The 15,999-nt window shown below is 51.9% G+C and overlaps 1 protein-coding gene across 4 annotated transcripts in view; it reads left to right on the forward strand.

The window, feature by feature from the left end:
• Positions 1 to 14,597, forward strand: part of tet3 (tet methylcytosine dioxygenase 3) — a 35,283-nt gene extending 20,686 nt beyond the window's left edge. For all 4 annotated transcript variants that reach the window (XM_036526367.1, XM_036526368.1, XM_036526370.1 and 1 more), the window contains 9 exons: positions 814 to 3,802; positions 5,748 to 5,838; positions 7,463 to 7,556; positions 8,276 to 8,484; positions 8,920 to 9,070; positions 9,440 to 9,529; positions 11,326 to 11,463; positions 12,037 to 12,382; positions 12,502 to 14,597. In XM_036526367.1, the coding sequence (XP_036382260.1) occupies positions 862 to 3,802; positions 5,748 to 5,838; positions 7,463 to 7,556; positions 8,276 to 8,484; positions 8,920 to 9,070; positions 9,440 to 9,529; positions 11,326 to 11,463; positions 12,037 to 12,382; positions 12,502 to 14,270 (5,829 nt within the window). In that variant the 5' untranslated portion in view covers positions 814 to 861 and the 3' untranslated portion in view covers positions 14,271 to 14,597. The remainder of the gene's footprint in view (positions 1 to 813; positions 3,803 to 5,747; positions 5,839 to 7,462; positions 7,557 to 8,275; positions 8,485 to 8,919; positions 9,071 to 9,439; positions 9,530 to 11,325; positions 11,464 to 12,036; positions 12,383 to 12,501) is intronic.
• The last annotated feature ends 1,402 nt before the right edge of the window (positions 14,598 to 15,999 follow it).

The following is a 15,999-nucleotide window of genomic DNA, read 5'->3' on the forward strand; positions in this document are numbered from 1 at the left end:
GTCAATAATCACACATTGCAGATGTTCTGTATCAGTTGGAAAAACAAAAAAACCTGAATGATAAAACTGACCATAACCACCATGCAGTTCAAAAGCTTATTTGGTCAAAATATTATGCAGCAAATACAGCCTGGCCCAAATATTTTTGTGCATTAACACAAGGATTTAGAGGGGGATTCGTGCAAGCCTCCTTTTGTGTCTACCAACTGACTTGATGCTACAGTATGAGCAAATATGAAAATTTAATAGTGTGCTGCATTCAGGAGAAAACAAGCTCAAGTGATAAGCTTGATGTTGAATTGAAAGTCCCTAATTTCTTAATCTTATGCAGCCAACTTAAAGGCAACATTAAACGTCCCTGGTAGTCACCTATATGCAATTGCAATAAAGTCTGTTTGTGTATACCGCCTGTCATCAATCTTATTTTTAATTTAAAAACCGTCTTCTATAACATCTGTAACTTCGTCTTTATCATACTGTGTTTTATACAGTGGGCATCATAAAGAGTAATAATTATTTAGGGAGATGGATAAGCTAAATTTTGCAAGTTTAGCTTATCCACAAGTTCGGCCCAACAAAATGTTATTTCACTGGCCCTATAATTGTGCTGTGTACAGAAAAGTGATATGGCTTGGAATTTTTTGATTATTGTAGGTGTCACTATGTCACCAACTGAGAGACTGTAGTTAAATAAGGATTCTTGTTTGGAATTGCAAGATATGTAATTAATAGGAATGAATACATTAGGTTACATTAATTAATGGTTTTCTCTTTGTCCTGTACCCTCCTCTCCCTTCCCTGTATGTTTTACAGACTGTTTCAGGGGTGGGTTCAGTGGATGGCCCGAGAAGAAGAGGCCAGATGGAAACTGGGTCACATGACCGCCTGGAGGAAGGCGTGCTGAACCTGGGGCTGACCAATGGGGCGAGCAGGCGCCCTGATGAAGAGGAAGAGGAGGCGGTCGGAGGTGGATGCTCTCCGATGGGGCCGGTCTGGGGTCCCACACAGGGCAAGACGGCGCACCTTCAGCAGCAGGAGCAGCTGCAGTCCTGCTGGGGCGGCGGAGAGGCACGCTGTGCCCGGAGCTCCGCGAACGAGGCGGACATCGAGGACGCCCGGAACTTAGTGGCTTTCTCCGCCAGCGCGGGCGCCTTGCCGCCCTCTGCCCTCCCTGAGCCACAGACGAAAACTGCGCAGCTGTACGAGAAGTTCAATCAGGAGATGGGCGGCGGAGGGGCGGAGTCGGGGCCAGTAGGCAGGGCCGCAGAGGGCGAGCGCTGCCCCCCTGAGGACCTGAACACCTTGCAGACAGCACTGAGCCAGGCGCGGCACGGCCACAAGCCGCCCAACTGCAACTGCGATGGGCCAGACTGCCCCGACTACCTGGAGTGGCTGGAGAAGAAGATCAAGCAGGCAGCAGACGGCCAGGAAGCCGCTGCCACACTGCACTCGGACCTCCAGCACCATTCCTCCAACCCACCTCCTCAACTCAATGGAGCCAATCTTCCCCTCACCTCCCCGACTCCAGGCCCCCATCAACAGGCGCCATGCACCCCGCTCTCCTGTGCCCCCGTGCCCTGCTCCCCCGCCCCCATCCCATGTTCACCCAGTGTCCTCTCCATCGCTAAGGAAAAGAATATTAGCCTGCAGACGGCCATCGCCATCGAGGCCCTGACCCAGCTCTCTGCCACTGTTCCGCAGACAGTGGTGCCTCCAGCGGAGGCTGCTTCTGCCAACCACCAACACCACCACCCTCCTCATCACCTCCCTCAGCCGCAGCACGGCACCCGCCTGGTCCCATCCTCTTCCTCCGCCTCGTCCCCATTGCCGCAATCCGTCCCTCCTGGACTGTACCCCCAGCAGGACCCTCTCTACTGGGAGCAGCACAGACCACAGTCTCGGGCAGAGGCCTCTGCACCCCACGCGATGCCCGGCTCTGCGCACGGCCAGCCCCTCCGCTCCTCTCCCCACCTAAACTCAGCCTCCCCTTTCCCCAGCCCCCTTCCCGCGGCGGGCAGCCCTCTTCCCAAGCCGTGGCAGCCGGGCGCGGGTGGGAGCTGCGAGAGGGCCTCCCCCAGGAACCCCTGGATGACGCTGAAGTCAGAGCCTCATCCCCGCCTCCCGCCTCCACCCCACGGCAGCGGTGACCCCATGTCGGAGCTGAAACAGCTCCTGGGAGACACCAGCGGGAAATACATGAATCCAGCCTTCAGGTTTCCTGCCCCCCAGCACCACGGCCACCACGGCCTGAAGGAGAAAGGTGCTGGGCCGGCGGTGGCCCGGATCAAGCAGGAGGTGGACTGCGGGGAATACCCGGGCTCAGCGTGCGCCGTTATGGGCCACTACGGGATGGTGAACGGCCAGCAGCAGCAGCAGTACCCGGGCCGCCCGCTGTCTCCAGGGAGTGCCGCCATCCGTCACTCGACCCAGGCGGCGCTGCAGCAGCACCTCCACCACAAGCGAAACCTCTTCTCCAGCGATCCCTCCCTTCCCCACCGCCCGCCCTTAGGCTTCCAGGACCTGCGCAAGTGGTGGCCGCAGATGGGGGGTGCCGAGGGCTCCCTCCCGATTAAGCAGGAGCCCAAGGAGCCCAAGAAGAAGAAGAGTGCCCAGTCCCCGTCCCTCAAACAGCCGATGGCTGGACTGTTCCCCCAGCCGGGTCCTCCTCTGCCCAAACCCAAGCAGATCATCATCAAGAAGCCCAAGCAGAGGGCCTCGCAGCCCATCTTCCTGCCCCAGAGCCAGATTTTAGTGCAGAAGCCACCGCCCAGCCGCCCCGAGAGCGCTCCCCCGCTCATCCCGGCTGCCCCCGCGCTCTCCTTTGCAGAGCCGGGACCTCTCCCCCCTCTCTCCTCCTGCAACCTCTCTCAGGCTGACATGAGCTGCATGGCTCCAGCCCACTCTCAGGAATCCATTTTGAACAGTGCTATTGCTCCCTCTGCCGCCCCCGCCGTCTCAGAAAGTGCTCCCCCCGCCTCCGTTCCTCTCCCCTCCCCAGTCCCTCCGCCCCAAAGCGATCCAGATAGCTCAGGCCCAGTGGGGTCAGAGGAGGGAAACTCTGCGCCCAGCACCACACCTGCGGCCCTCTCATCCCAGTCATCACCCTCTCTCGCAGGGCTCGGTTCCCTAGACCCCAAATTCGAGGAGCTGATCCGCCAGTTTGAGGCGGAGTTCCCAGTGCCCAGCCCTCAGACGCAGGCCCCAGAGCAGGCCCAAACTCAGTCTGCAGTCGCGGAGTCTCAGCCAAACTCTAACTCAGGACAAGCCAGCCCCCCAGCACCCCCTATGGATCAGCCGCCTGCCCCGGCCACCCTCCCCCCACCAGCAGGCGAGGAGATGGAGCTGGAAGAGGAGGGGGCTAGGACCGCAATAGAGGGAGAACCCGCGAGCTCTGTCCCGCTACCTGGGGACGGTGTCATGGAGATGGCAGTGGAGCAGGAGCTCGACGGAGGGGTCGAGGGGCAGAGTTCCCAGTCCCAGGTCTTGCCCTCAACCCAGGAGGCCCTCCTGCAGCAGCAGCAGCACCGTGTCCTGGAGGATCCCTTCACCATGCCCTTCTCCCCACTGCCCAAGCGCATGAAGCTCGAGGCGTCTGGAGGGGTGGCGGTGCTCTCCACCACCACCTGCCTCTCCACCATGCCGGACGAGAACGAAACGCCCACCAAAGAGGGCCCGCCCTCCGACCCCACCCTGCGGGGCTTCCTGGAGTCACCCCTGCGCTATTTGGACACGCCCACCAAGAGCCTGCTGGACACGCCTGCCAAGGAGGGCCAGGCCGAATTCCCTCTCTGCGACTGTGTGGGTGAGTGCTCAGCAGCATCTGATTACCGCTGTATGCTGAGGGCCTCTATTGTTAGCCCTGTGAGTATATGTACCACATTGGAGGATTAGGGCAGGAACCACAATAGCAACTTTCTTTGTACACAGTAACACTCTACAATGTGATCCCACTTTACAGTGCAGTCTATAGCGTACATGTTTGCTTGTTTACTCTTACAGTGGTTTTGTAATCTTGTGTAGTCTAATACAAATACTCTAAAATGACATTATGACCTAAAAACTCTGCCCCCCCCAATGCACACACACCATCACATTGCACCTTAAATGGCTTTTTTTGCTCGCGCAACACAACATGACACATTCCAACACGTTGGCAGCGTGCGGTGTCAGTATTACCGCGCTGACTGTTTCTCTGCCTCCGCTGGTCCCAGTCCCGTTGGCCACCTGTACCGCTCCTTAATAACAGATCACTTCTGCTCCAGCACCATTGTCCAGACGCTATTTGTGTGTGTCTGAGAATGCGTGTGCTCCCCGTGTCTGCGCGCTAGTCTACAGTCAGCTCACAGCACAGAGCGGTGACAGAGGCAGGGGGGAACAATGGTCCGTGAGAGGGCCTCCATTGTTGCCGGTGGCCCGGGAGCCAGACAGCACTGGAGTGGCGCATTCTGTGCTCATTTACAGTCAGCCAGTCTCACTGCCAGACAAGGACATTTCTGAGATCACTGCCAGCGTGCAGGGAAGAGAGGAGGGTGATTGCAGTTATATAGACCTGGCAAAAAAGGAAGAGAAAGTGATGAAATGAGGAAACAGCATGGTTTGAATAAAAGCTTGCAGGAGGTTTGAGCAACGTCTCCCTCTCTGTTTCTCCCAATACACTTTGAGCCGGGTTGTGTTTTTGTTGATTTGCAATCTGTGTTTTGATCAGTGAGTCCAGGGTCCACATGCCCCTGTTGCTCCTCTCCTCCCAGCTCCCAGACTGTCTGCCTTTTCATTTTTGTGTACATAAGTTTTTTATACTCATGCATGTCATGGAGTTCTTTCAATTAACAGTTTGTGCGATGGAGGAGGAGGCAACGCACAAACAGTTCTGTAAACAAACTGACAATGTTAACAGCATGATATGCCGTTCAGTTATCAGTTAGATAGTTAGTGTCATTTTCACTATCAGGATTAATGTCCATATTCTTTTCTCCGATATTGTGTTCAAACATGGCCGTATATGCTCAGCTGCTGGTCACCAGCTGTTGGGAACATTTGTTGTCTGAGCTCTGTTACCAAGAGCAAAGGCCAAAAGAAAAGACCAAGCTTCCATAGCGTAACCTAGTTACATGCCTGGCAGTACAGATAACATAAAAACACCAAAAGCAATCTCACACACACATAAACACACATACGGTGAGCGTCATGAAAAAAAAAAGTAAACACAGTAATGTGTTCTGTACGCTGCTGAAAAAGGGACTGTATACTCTCTCACACACTTACAGCAAAGCATTTATGGCAGGCACTCCCACAGATCATTTCCTGCCTCCAGCCACGCCCCTCTCTCCCTTTTCTCTTGGTGGAATGTGACCTTAAATTCCCTCTCAGTCAGGCACGCACACACACGCGCGCACTGACTCGCTCACACCCGCTGCCCCCGCTGTAGCATGCACGCCTAGACGCTGCACGGGCCCCGGTTCCCTGTGCTGCGCGCTCGCTCGCTGAGCTAGTTTGCCGTTTTGCCCAGGCCACCCTGCCATGACTGGGTGTTTCCTGTTTGTCCTCTTGTTATGAAATCATTTGACGTTGACTCATCAGTCCCACGCTCAGGGAACCTGAATCAACATGGTCCGCAGTGAGACTCTGGGGTGTGTGCGTGTGCATGTGTGTGCTTGTGTGTGTGTGTTGTGGGGGGGGGAGCAAAAGGTTGATATGTCTATCAATGTCAGGCACTTACCACTCTTTCATTGCATTCATCTCCCAAACAGAGCAAATCCTGGAGAAGGATGAGGGTCCGTACTACAATCACCTGGGTGCAGGTCCCACAGTGGCCTCGATTAGAGAGCTGATGGAGAGCAGGTGAGAGATGGCAAAAAGACAGTGTAACACAGGGGCTGAATCAACTCTGAGGCAGTACCATGTGCAAACCTCGTGGCTTGAAAAGTGTGTGAAAGCATATGGCTGGAGGGTTTTCCTCAAGATAGATGGTCCTGAAATTCAGTCCAGAGCCATTTGATCACACCCCTGCTTTTGAGTGTACAATAACGAGCTTGGCCAGAGGCTCTCTGGCTCCTGCAGATGAGCTGGGTGTGTCCCTCTCTGTGTTCCCTGTGTCTCTGCGCCTGATGCAGCCACAGCTGCGGACAAACCATCAGTCTTCTCTCCCGCCCCCTCCCTCCCTGTGATCCTGTCCCATGGGGACTCCCTGACCCAGAATCCCACAGAAGGAAGAGGAAATAACAACGTCAGCAGAATGAAAGAGAGGGGGGGGGGGAAGGAGAGAAGGGAGGATGAGAACAAATGAGAACACAGAGCAGTGATCTTTTGATCATTTATTTCTCACTCTCTGCCCCATTTACTGCAGCTAGCGCCATGTATTTGCTACCGTGGGCAACGCAGACAATTGATATTCAATAATTAACTGTGTATGGATTATATATGGCCCCACAGCCCTCAGACATCCCTTGAGGAAGGCTCCTGTGATGTTTGCGTACTCTTCCGATTAAAAAATGTGTCCAAGTCCGTTTTAGTTAGACAATATTTAGATCATTTCGATCATGGAAAATGGTAATTTAGTCTCAAAGCAACAGGGAACAAACTGAATCAAGGGGTCGTTTGCCACCCTTTGTTGGTAAGCTTGTTTGCTGGGTTTAATGACACATTAGTATCGCTATCTTGAGTCTTCACATTCTGAGAGCAGCTTGAATGGGAATTGTTGTGAAACCTGGATGCTCTCGGGGTCAGGACTTATCCTGATTAAACTGGTGTAGGCCCCTCACATTGTTTTAATGCAGAGAATGACTGAATATACTCTGGCCATCTTTCTAAAGGTTGTAAAGGCAGAGTGACTCACTAGGCCTCCAAGAGAAGAGAGTCAGCGGGGGAGCTGGTGGAGGCGGGGGAAATTTTCTTTGTTTGCTGGCTGGGGGGGGGGGGGGGGGGGGGTAATGCAATGACGAAACCTTCCACTAGCTTGAGCCTGACCCTTACCTGACCTCTGACCCCTGTCGCCCCACCCCTGTGGGTAGCATTCTCTGTTTTCTGGACCGGTGTGACAATTAAAGGCAGTGTGCACCAAAATGAAAAATCCAATTTGCTGACCATGCTGGACCCATTTATTAGACACAGTTTTAAGAAAAGGGACACCAATACATTTTAAAATAATTGTAAAAATATATATTGTCATTAGATTTTATGACCCCCCCCCCCCCCCTTCCAGGAACAAGTTGTGCAACTTTAGGATCAGCTGAGGGGGGGAGGCTGCTACTCTCACCTCCTTGTGAATATCAGCAGAATAATGTGAACACTGCACAGTCACAGGGAGAAACCAAGAGTCAGGGAAGGAGAGGGTGACCATTTTTGTTAATAACATGGTAAAGTAACCAAATGACAACCAAGCCTTTTCATGTGTGTTTGAGTCTGCGTCAATTCCCATTTCAACACCATTCCAACAATAGATTTACACTTTTGTGTTCCTGCGCAGGTATGGAGAGAAGGGTGAGGCGATACGCATTGAAAAGGTGATCTACACAGGCAAGGAGGGGAAGAGCTCTCAGGGATGTCCCATCGCCAAGTGGGTGAGTCTGGGCTGCTCTGTGCAGGACACTGTACAGCTTCTTGTTGTGGCCTGCCTCTTGTCACAGACACTTAGTGCAGCCTGGAGGCTTGTTCCTGCAGTGTATGTCAGAACATCTAAAGCTGACATTTCAGCCATTGCTCTTTCTATAGACCTGTCCTTTTCCTTACTTTGTTTTCTGTAGTTATTTGTTCAAATGAACAAAGTTACAACATGTGGTCTTTTGATTACAGAACAGGACTTGTTTAGATTTTTTTTCCAGTTCTGATTCTATTAGCAAAACAATTACTGTCTTGAGTGGAGTTCAGGGGTTGAGGGAAACAGGGAGAGTGAGTGGGGAATGCAGGTGTGTGTAGTGTAAGGAGCTGGGGAAGGTGTGACCAATAAGGCCATACCTGCCTGATTGTGCACGAGACTAATAGGGACAGGCTGGCAGTTGTGACAGGGTGACACCAGAGCTGATCACCACTTGACCACCACAAAAGCTACAGGGGGCCACACACATTCACAGGTGACTTAATGGACTTCCGCAGTGATGCACTGCAGTGGTCAGCTTACTAATGCGTGTATTCAGAACATACAGGACTGATGCGGTCGCATAGATCCGCAGTGACAGGGATAGCACATGTGTAGCTCTTTCTCCACACCTGTGCAGCTAAGTGCATGTGTGCTATCCTCAGACGTGACCCTCTCTCTTTCTTTCTCTGTCTCTCGCTGCAGGTGATCCGCCGCGGCAGCGAAGCGGAGAAGCTGCTCTGCCTGGTGCGTCACCGCGTCGGCCACCACTGTGCCAACGCCGTCATCATCATACTCATCCTGGCGTGGGAGGGCGTGCCGCGGGCACTGGGCGACAAGCTGTACCACGAGCTGTCGGAAACTCTCACCAAGTTCGGCAACCCCACCAGCCGCCGCTGCGCGCTCAACGACGAGTGAGTGGCCGGCCAGCCAACTGGCTGCATGTTGTGTCACCAGTCATGAACCGCAACCCACCTTTTCAAAGTTTCACACCTGCTTAGGATTACCTGTTGTTGCCGGTATTCGCATTCTCACAGTAATGATGAACAGTAATGCTTCACACTTCACTTGCACCTCGGTTTGGTTGTGGATTTTTGTAATGTTAACATTGGCCCCTTCAAAGCAACTTCAAAGACTCCTCAAAGGAAGCAGGCAAGGCCTTAAGGTTAAGGCCAGTTTAGTTAGAACTGCCATTTGATGTAATGGTAATTAGTAATGATGAACTATGAACACAGAATATCTGTAATGAGTTTAGGTTATAGGCTGTGGTGTTAGTTTAAGGGCATAGCAGTGGAGTCTGGAATGGACTGTGCTGATCATGTCTCTTTCTTTCCCTCTCCTCCATGCAGTCGCACCTGTGCGTGCCAAGGGAAGGATCCTGACACCTGTGGTGCCTCCTTCTCCTTTGGGTGCTCCTGGAGTATGTACTTCAATGGGTGCAAGTACGCCCGCAGCAAGACGCCCCGGAAGTTTCGGCTGCAAGGAGACCACCCCAAAGAGGTAAGCAATGAACAGGAGGCTGGGATTGTGAGAGTGGAGGAGAGATTTTTCTTTTCTTGATTATATATATCTTGAACACATGCCCCACAGTGCCAAATGCAATACATGCAGTGATTGATTGCAAATGTCTGTACTTAAATCGCTTATACTCTTGATGTCTGTCACATGCTTTGTTTTTATTGGACCTTTGGTCTTCTGCTTGAATTATTGTCCCATGCTGCTGCCCTTTTCATGACAAACAAATACAACACTGCAGTGTCATGGTGTGAACATTTTCTAGGACATATATACAGCCTGTATAAGTAAGGACTCTATAGTGTGACTCTCTGGGTGATACAAAACATGTGTTATCATTTTGTGACACTGCAGGAGGAGAATCTCAGGGATAACTTCCAGGACCTGGCCACGAAGGTGGCCCCCCTGTACAAACAGCTAGCCCCCCAGGCCTACAGCAATCAGGTAAGACCCAGAGCCACATGCAACATTAGAGTGCCGCTGTACACTTGTGGGTACAGCCTGGCACATGAGCAACAGCAGGAGCATAGCACTCAGCGATGGATCCCAGGCCTGCATGAGTTAGAGGGGTTGGAGAGGGGTTGGCACTGCATGCTGTGTGACCTTGTTAATGGAGCCTGTGTGGAGGAGTCTGTGCTGTCTGTCAGAGTTAATAATGGCCAGCTCCCATGTTTCAGGGTGTGACGAAGGTCAGCCATTATCTTAGTTACAGTTTACACTCTGTCAAGGCGACTGCTTGCTGATGCAAGACTGTCTGCATGGAATCCACAATAAAATAAGCTCCCTTAATAAAGCAAACATACTATTTCATGGTTGTTTAGTGAGTTCAGCTGATATGCAGCACCCCCACAATATAATGAATTGTTGCCTTGGATATGGCAGTGTGGAATGCATATGGCCATCACAGCCTCTGGGGGTGAGTGTGTGTCTGTGCGTGTGAAACTGCAACTACCACACACAAGACCATGCGCCATTGTCTGTAAACCAGATTTACAAGAACTCAGCAAATCATGTGGTCAGTCGTCCTTACAAGGAACAACAAGCTCTGTGTGAAGTAATACTTGTGTGAAGGTGATGGTTTTAGCATACGATTTCAGTAGTCTGCATGTGAAACATGCCAAACCTACTGTTATGCAAGGATTACTTATGGATTTTGCTATGGTTTTCGTAGCTTTGAAGATGCATTCCTTGAACTTAACATACTTAGTATACTATGGACAACTGAATGTATTACAGATCCTTATTAAATAAATGTTAGATTTTTTTTTTTGATTTACAGACTTTTTCCACATTGAAAAGTGGAGATCTAAGCACATAACACATGCATTGTTGCTAGGTGATCACCTAGCCAACCAAAAAGCCTATTTCAAAAGTCTGCACTCTGTAGTCCTCCCTTAGCTAATTAGTCACTTTAGCCATGGTGGTATGCAACATTTGCAACACTTCAGTGGCTAGTTGGCTAGTTGGCTAGTAATATACAAAGGTCATTTCATTGCTGTTAACACTGACTGAAATATATGCTAACTAGCAAAAACTGTGCCCTCTACTCATGAGAAATACAGAGGTGAGAATCAACAGCATTTATTGATATAAAACACTGTATGAATTATTCCTATACTAACATGGTTTAATCTGCATGAAAGACTGCATGAAAGAAACAGTCTGCTTACAAGAATCAATTTGGGCTCATGTACAACATGTAATCCGGTACTCGACTGAGGGCATTACTGCATAATTCATGAAAAAAGTTGTTAGAATACAGTTTATTTCTTATGTGAGGCTAATTGTCGAAACAGGTTGCATGTAAAATCGTATGAGAAAAAAGTTTAATTAAGTGCCTGGATGCCAGTGGATACAACATTGACTGTGCTGTATCTTTGTACCTTGGAGAGTTCTAGCAATTCGCACAATGACATTCAAATAGTGAACATGTTACATGAACATGTGAACAGTGAACATCTATGTTAGTAGATTTGTTATCATTCATTATATCATTATTATGACATCAATGATATTCATCATAACAAACAAGCTCTCAAGAAGTTACTAGTGCTATTATCACACAGATCGCTATGGTACTATTGCAAGTAATTTTTAATAGTATTATTAAACTATAAATTACAACAATCCTGCTATTTGTGTTAATATGTCTCAGAAAATTCTCTCTCAGATTTATTGACAGATTTCGCCCTGTAATGCTTTTGTTGTAAAAGTATTTCACCATCTCTTGTGCTTTGCAGTGCGCCATGGAGCAGACGGCCTCTGACTGCAGGTTGGGTCTGAAGGAGGGGAGGCCATTCTCAGGGGTCACTGCTTGTATGGACTTCTGCGCTCATGCCCACAAGGACCAGCACAACCTGTACAACGGCTGCACTGTGGTACGCGCACCTTGTATTCTCAGTGAACTAGTGACGGACATGTGAGTTCAGCCTGGCACTGGCTGGGGTTGATGCAGATTTCTTAGTGTAGGGCTACTCAACTCTGGTCATGGAGGGCTACAGTGTCTGGTGGTTTTCTATCCACTTGAGCAGTATACTAGTGGATTCCACTGCCTATTGTCTTAATTGAACCAATTTAGTTTCCCTCGCCAGTTCTCAGAGTGTTAGTGCTTTTAAGAGAGCCTGAAAACCTCCTGCCTAAAAGTCTTCCAGGAATCTGGTTTAAGTAGCTGGTGTGTGCGTGTGCGTGAGATCAATATTCTGTCTCAGGACAACACAGGTGATGGCATGATAGCTGGAACACATTCGTTTTGTGCTTAGTTCTAGTTTAGTTCTTTAGTTCTTAGTTTTTGCTTTTGTTAGTTGGTGGAAGCCCCACTTATATTTTATGTGTGTGTATCTGAGTGGTGTGACTGGGACAATAGTGTGTGTGTGTGTGTGTGTGTGTGTGTGTGTGTGTGTGTGTGTGTGTGCTGCCGTTGAATAGTACTAAGAGCTGTGCTGCTTATCCAGGTGTGCACACTGACGAAGGAGGACAACCGGATGGTGGGGCAGATCCCGGAGGACGAGCAGCTGCACGTGTTGCCGCTCTACAAGGTGTCCCTGACCGACGAGTTCGGCAGCGAGGAGACCCAGCGCCTGAAGATGCAGACTGGTGCCATCCAGGTGCTCACCAACTTCCGGCGCGAGGTGCGCAAGCTGCCTGAGCCCGCCAAGTCCTGCCGCCAGCGCAGGCTGGAGGCCAAGAAAGCAGCGTCCGAGAAGAAGAAGGGGCAGAAGCTGGGAGAGACCCCTGAGAAGAGTATCAAAACAGAAGTGCGCCATTCTGGCTCCCCTCACCCTCAGCAAGGCAACAAAGGTGCGCCCAGGGAGTCTGTTAGCCAAAGTGCGCTTGGATTAGTGTGAGTTTGTGCAGTGCCCGCAGTAGAAAACTTGGTCTCGTCTGTTAATGATTTGCCTTTTTTTTCACACCCACAGCAATCCCAAAACAGGAGGTGAAGCCTACTATCAAGACGGAGAAAGACGGTCGGTTCCCGCCCTTCAACGGGGTCCTGGATGGCTACTCTGGGCTAGGAACCCACCAGGGAACTGACCCCTACAGCATGAACAGCGTCTATTCTTACCCTGGTTACTATGCAAGGAGTGGCCTCCCTTCCAATGGGCCTGCTCCTGCCCCTGCTCCTAGCCCTGTCAACGGCTTTCACCCTAATCTGTCCACATTGCCCTACGGCTACTACAACTACCCCCCAAATGCACTCTTCTCCCCTCAGTTCATTGGCTACGAGGGCCGCAATGGGACGTGGCCCAAGACTGCAGCCACAGCTACTTCCTTCGATAAGAAGCTGGACGTACAAAGCTTGCAAGCTAGCCTGGCTCACTCTTACCCTGACCACCCTGAGCAGCCGACTGGTGAAAGAGCCAAGCGTGTCTACACACCCTCGTGCGACAATGCCCAGCCCCACGCCCTCCCACCCCGGCCCCAGACAGCGCCGGCAGATCCTACTCGCAGAGCCACACCGGTTATCAAGCAGGAGCCCGTGGACGTGCCTCTGTATCCCGACTGCAGAGCAGAGGGGGCACCGCAGCACTGTGCCACAGAGTCCAGCCCTGCCCCGCAGCACGAGGCCTGGCCTGGGCACAAGCTGAACGGCAGCCTGGCGCCCGACGCCTGGGAAAGCAGCCTGAAACGGGCCTCCTCCTCCGCCCAAGCCTCCACCTTCTCTCCAGACAAGCAGCAGCTCCACCAGCAGCATCCGCATCAGCGTCACCACCATCCACACCCCCAGCAGCACCCGCAGCAGTGGAACTCTCTCCAAGGCGCGAGCAGCCCCATGGCTTCCCTGGCCCCGTCTCCATCTCCCTCCCTGAAGGCAACACCTTCCCCATCTCCCTCCCCTCACCCTCCTGCCAATGCCCGGCACTGGGATAGCCCGTCCCCGAGTCCTCAGTCCAAGCCCTGGGGCATGGGGCCTGCTGGGTATAACCCTGGCCTGAAGCACAGCAGCCCAGCTGGGGGTTTTCCTGACAAGTTGTGGTATAAGGCAGGCGAGAGCCGGGGCTCCACGCCGCTGGGGCTCCAGGAGAAGGCCTGGAAGTCCTGCGGTGGCTCGGTGGCCGGGAGCACCCCGTCACCAGCACCGGAGGGCAGGCTCTTCCCCGACACCTTCCAGCAGTCGGAGGCACAGGTGTGCTGGGAGCCCGGAGGCGCCGAGAGCCAAATGCAGGAGCAGGCGGAGCGTGAGCTGGAGGAGGACGAGGTGTGGTCCGACAGCGAGCACAACTTCCTCGACCCCAACATCGGCGGCGTGGCAGTGGCGCCCGCCCACGGCTCTATCCTGATCGAGTGCGCCCGGCGGGAGCTGCACGCCACCACGCCGCTCAAGAAGCCCAACCGCTGCCACCCGACCCGCATCTCCCTCGTCTTCTACCAGCACAAGAACCTGAACCAGCCCTGCCACGGCCTGGCGCTGTGGGAGGCCAAGATGAAGCTGCTAGCGGAGCGGGCGCGCCAGCGGCAGCAGGAGGCGGCGCTGCTCGGCCTCTCGCAGGACGACATCAAGGCCTACGGGAAGAAGCGCAAGTGGAGCGCGACGGCCGGGGGCGCCAGCCCCGGCCCGGGACAAGGCAAGGACAAGAGGGAGGGAGCGGTCACACGCCTGGCCCCTGCGCAGCACACCACCTCAGTGGTCACCGCGTCACCCTACGCCTTCACCCAGCTCACCGGCCCCTACAGCCGCTGGGTGTGAGGGGCAGCAGACTGACACAGCAGAGAGAAGAAGAGGAGGGAGAGTGGGGGATGCGTGTCACCCCTCCTCTGCCCTTTCCTCTGGGTCTCTCCACCCCAGCTCTTACCCTCTCTGTTCACCAGTAGGGGGGTTTCTTATTTTTGGTTTGTTTTTTTTTTCTTTTGTTTTACCTCAAATTTGGCGGCAGTTTGGGACTCCCCCTGACGGACAAGCTGCCTGTGGTGCTCTTCCTCTCTCCAGTGTGGGAGGGATTACATTGTTTCCTCTCCTTAATACAATAATGATCCTAATTATTATTATTATTACTATTATTATCAATATTATTATGATTGTTATTGTTACTGTCAATGTTGTTATTACTGGTATTGTTATTATTATAATGAGGATGATTTTTGTTATTAATATTATTGTTTCCTTTAATGTTATTATTATTAATATTTTTTTTTTAGGGGGAGAGGCCCCCTTCTCTGTCACACGTGCTTCTTCTCCCCCAGAATCTGGAAACACACCGCATTTGTTGTTCCCCCTTATTCCTTTTTGTTTCATTTTACACAGAGGTGGGGCTCTGGACTACAACTAACTACAAAATACTCCAGCTGTATGTGATCAAGGGAGGTAGGGTTTCCACTGAAACACTGAATACAACCAACGCAGAAAAAAAGGACTGAAATATTGTTAAGGACTTCTCTTACATTTCCAGACCTGGGGAGCTTTTGTAAAGTCTATTTTGCTAGAGAATGAAATTGTTTTTTTTGGTAATTGAAAAAAAATATTGGAGGGCCCCGCCATCTCTTGCCTGGCATCTCAAAGACCCCCACCCTTCCCCATTGCTGGGAGCGGGACAGATTGGGGCTGCTCCTCCTCCTAAGTATGCCCCCCATCTCAGCCTCACTCTCACAGCCTCTCTCCACTGGTGCTTCTCCTTCATCTATGTCAACAGTACGGGTGTCTCTGGTTTGCCCTTGATTTCTCCATCCCCATTTGAAGTGCACACTGTTACAGCAGGCTTGTGAAGGTAGATCCACAGGCTCAAGGCCATGCTCTTCTCATAAATCATTAAGGGATGTCACTTGACTGCACACTTTCCTGTGCAATGGTGCTGACGTGGTGCCCTGTGTCCTGTACCCCTACCCCCACCTGCCCCTACTCCCTTATCTGAAGGCAGACACACACAGACAGGCCCTTGTCATTTCACACAGAGCCACGCCTTATTGTTTCAACCCACAGGTCCCAGGATCTAGTCAGCCACCCCCCCCGAACGCAAAGTGGGGGGCCTACACAGGTCGGCTCGAACTGGAAGACCTCGCTGCATCATATTGTTCTCGTAGGAAATGTGCAGGCGCCGTGATCAGCCACCAGGGGGCTGTGTTGGCTGCCATTGCTGTACCGCATGGTGCTGTAGGTGCGGAACCGTGTGCCTTAGTCAGGTGGAGCCGGGTGGGCACAGGCAGACAGAGACACCGGGGCTGTCTGTGTGTACTCAGACAGACCGCTTAATTCAGGTGCCATTGGTTTTGGGTACTGTAACGCCCCCAGCGCACTCGCGAACAACGGTGCTCTTTTTAACGTCCTGAAATATCGCTGGCCTTTTAAGCATGCTCACACTCTGCTGCAGACACTATGCTACACTGCACAGTTCACGGGTGTGTTGTTCTCTCCTTGTTGAATTGGAGGTAGTTTATACGTGACAGGCACTGTAGTTAATGCTGTGTTTCCACGTGCAGTGAGC

The sequence above is a fragment of the Megalops cyprinoides genome, chromosome 4, assembly GCF_013368585.1.
Source record: "Megalops cyprinoides isolate fMegCyp1 chromosome 4, fMegCyp1.pri, whole genome shotgun sequence".
In the NCBI taxonomy this organism is placed as follows: Eukaryota; Metazoa; Chordata; class Actinopteri; order Elopiformes; family Megalopidae; genus Megalops; species Megalops cyprinoides.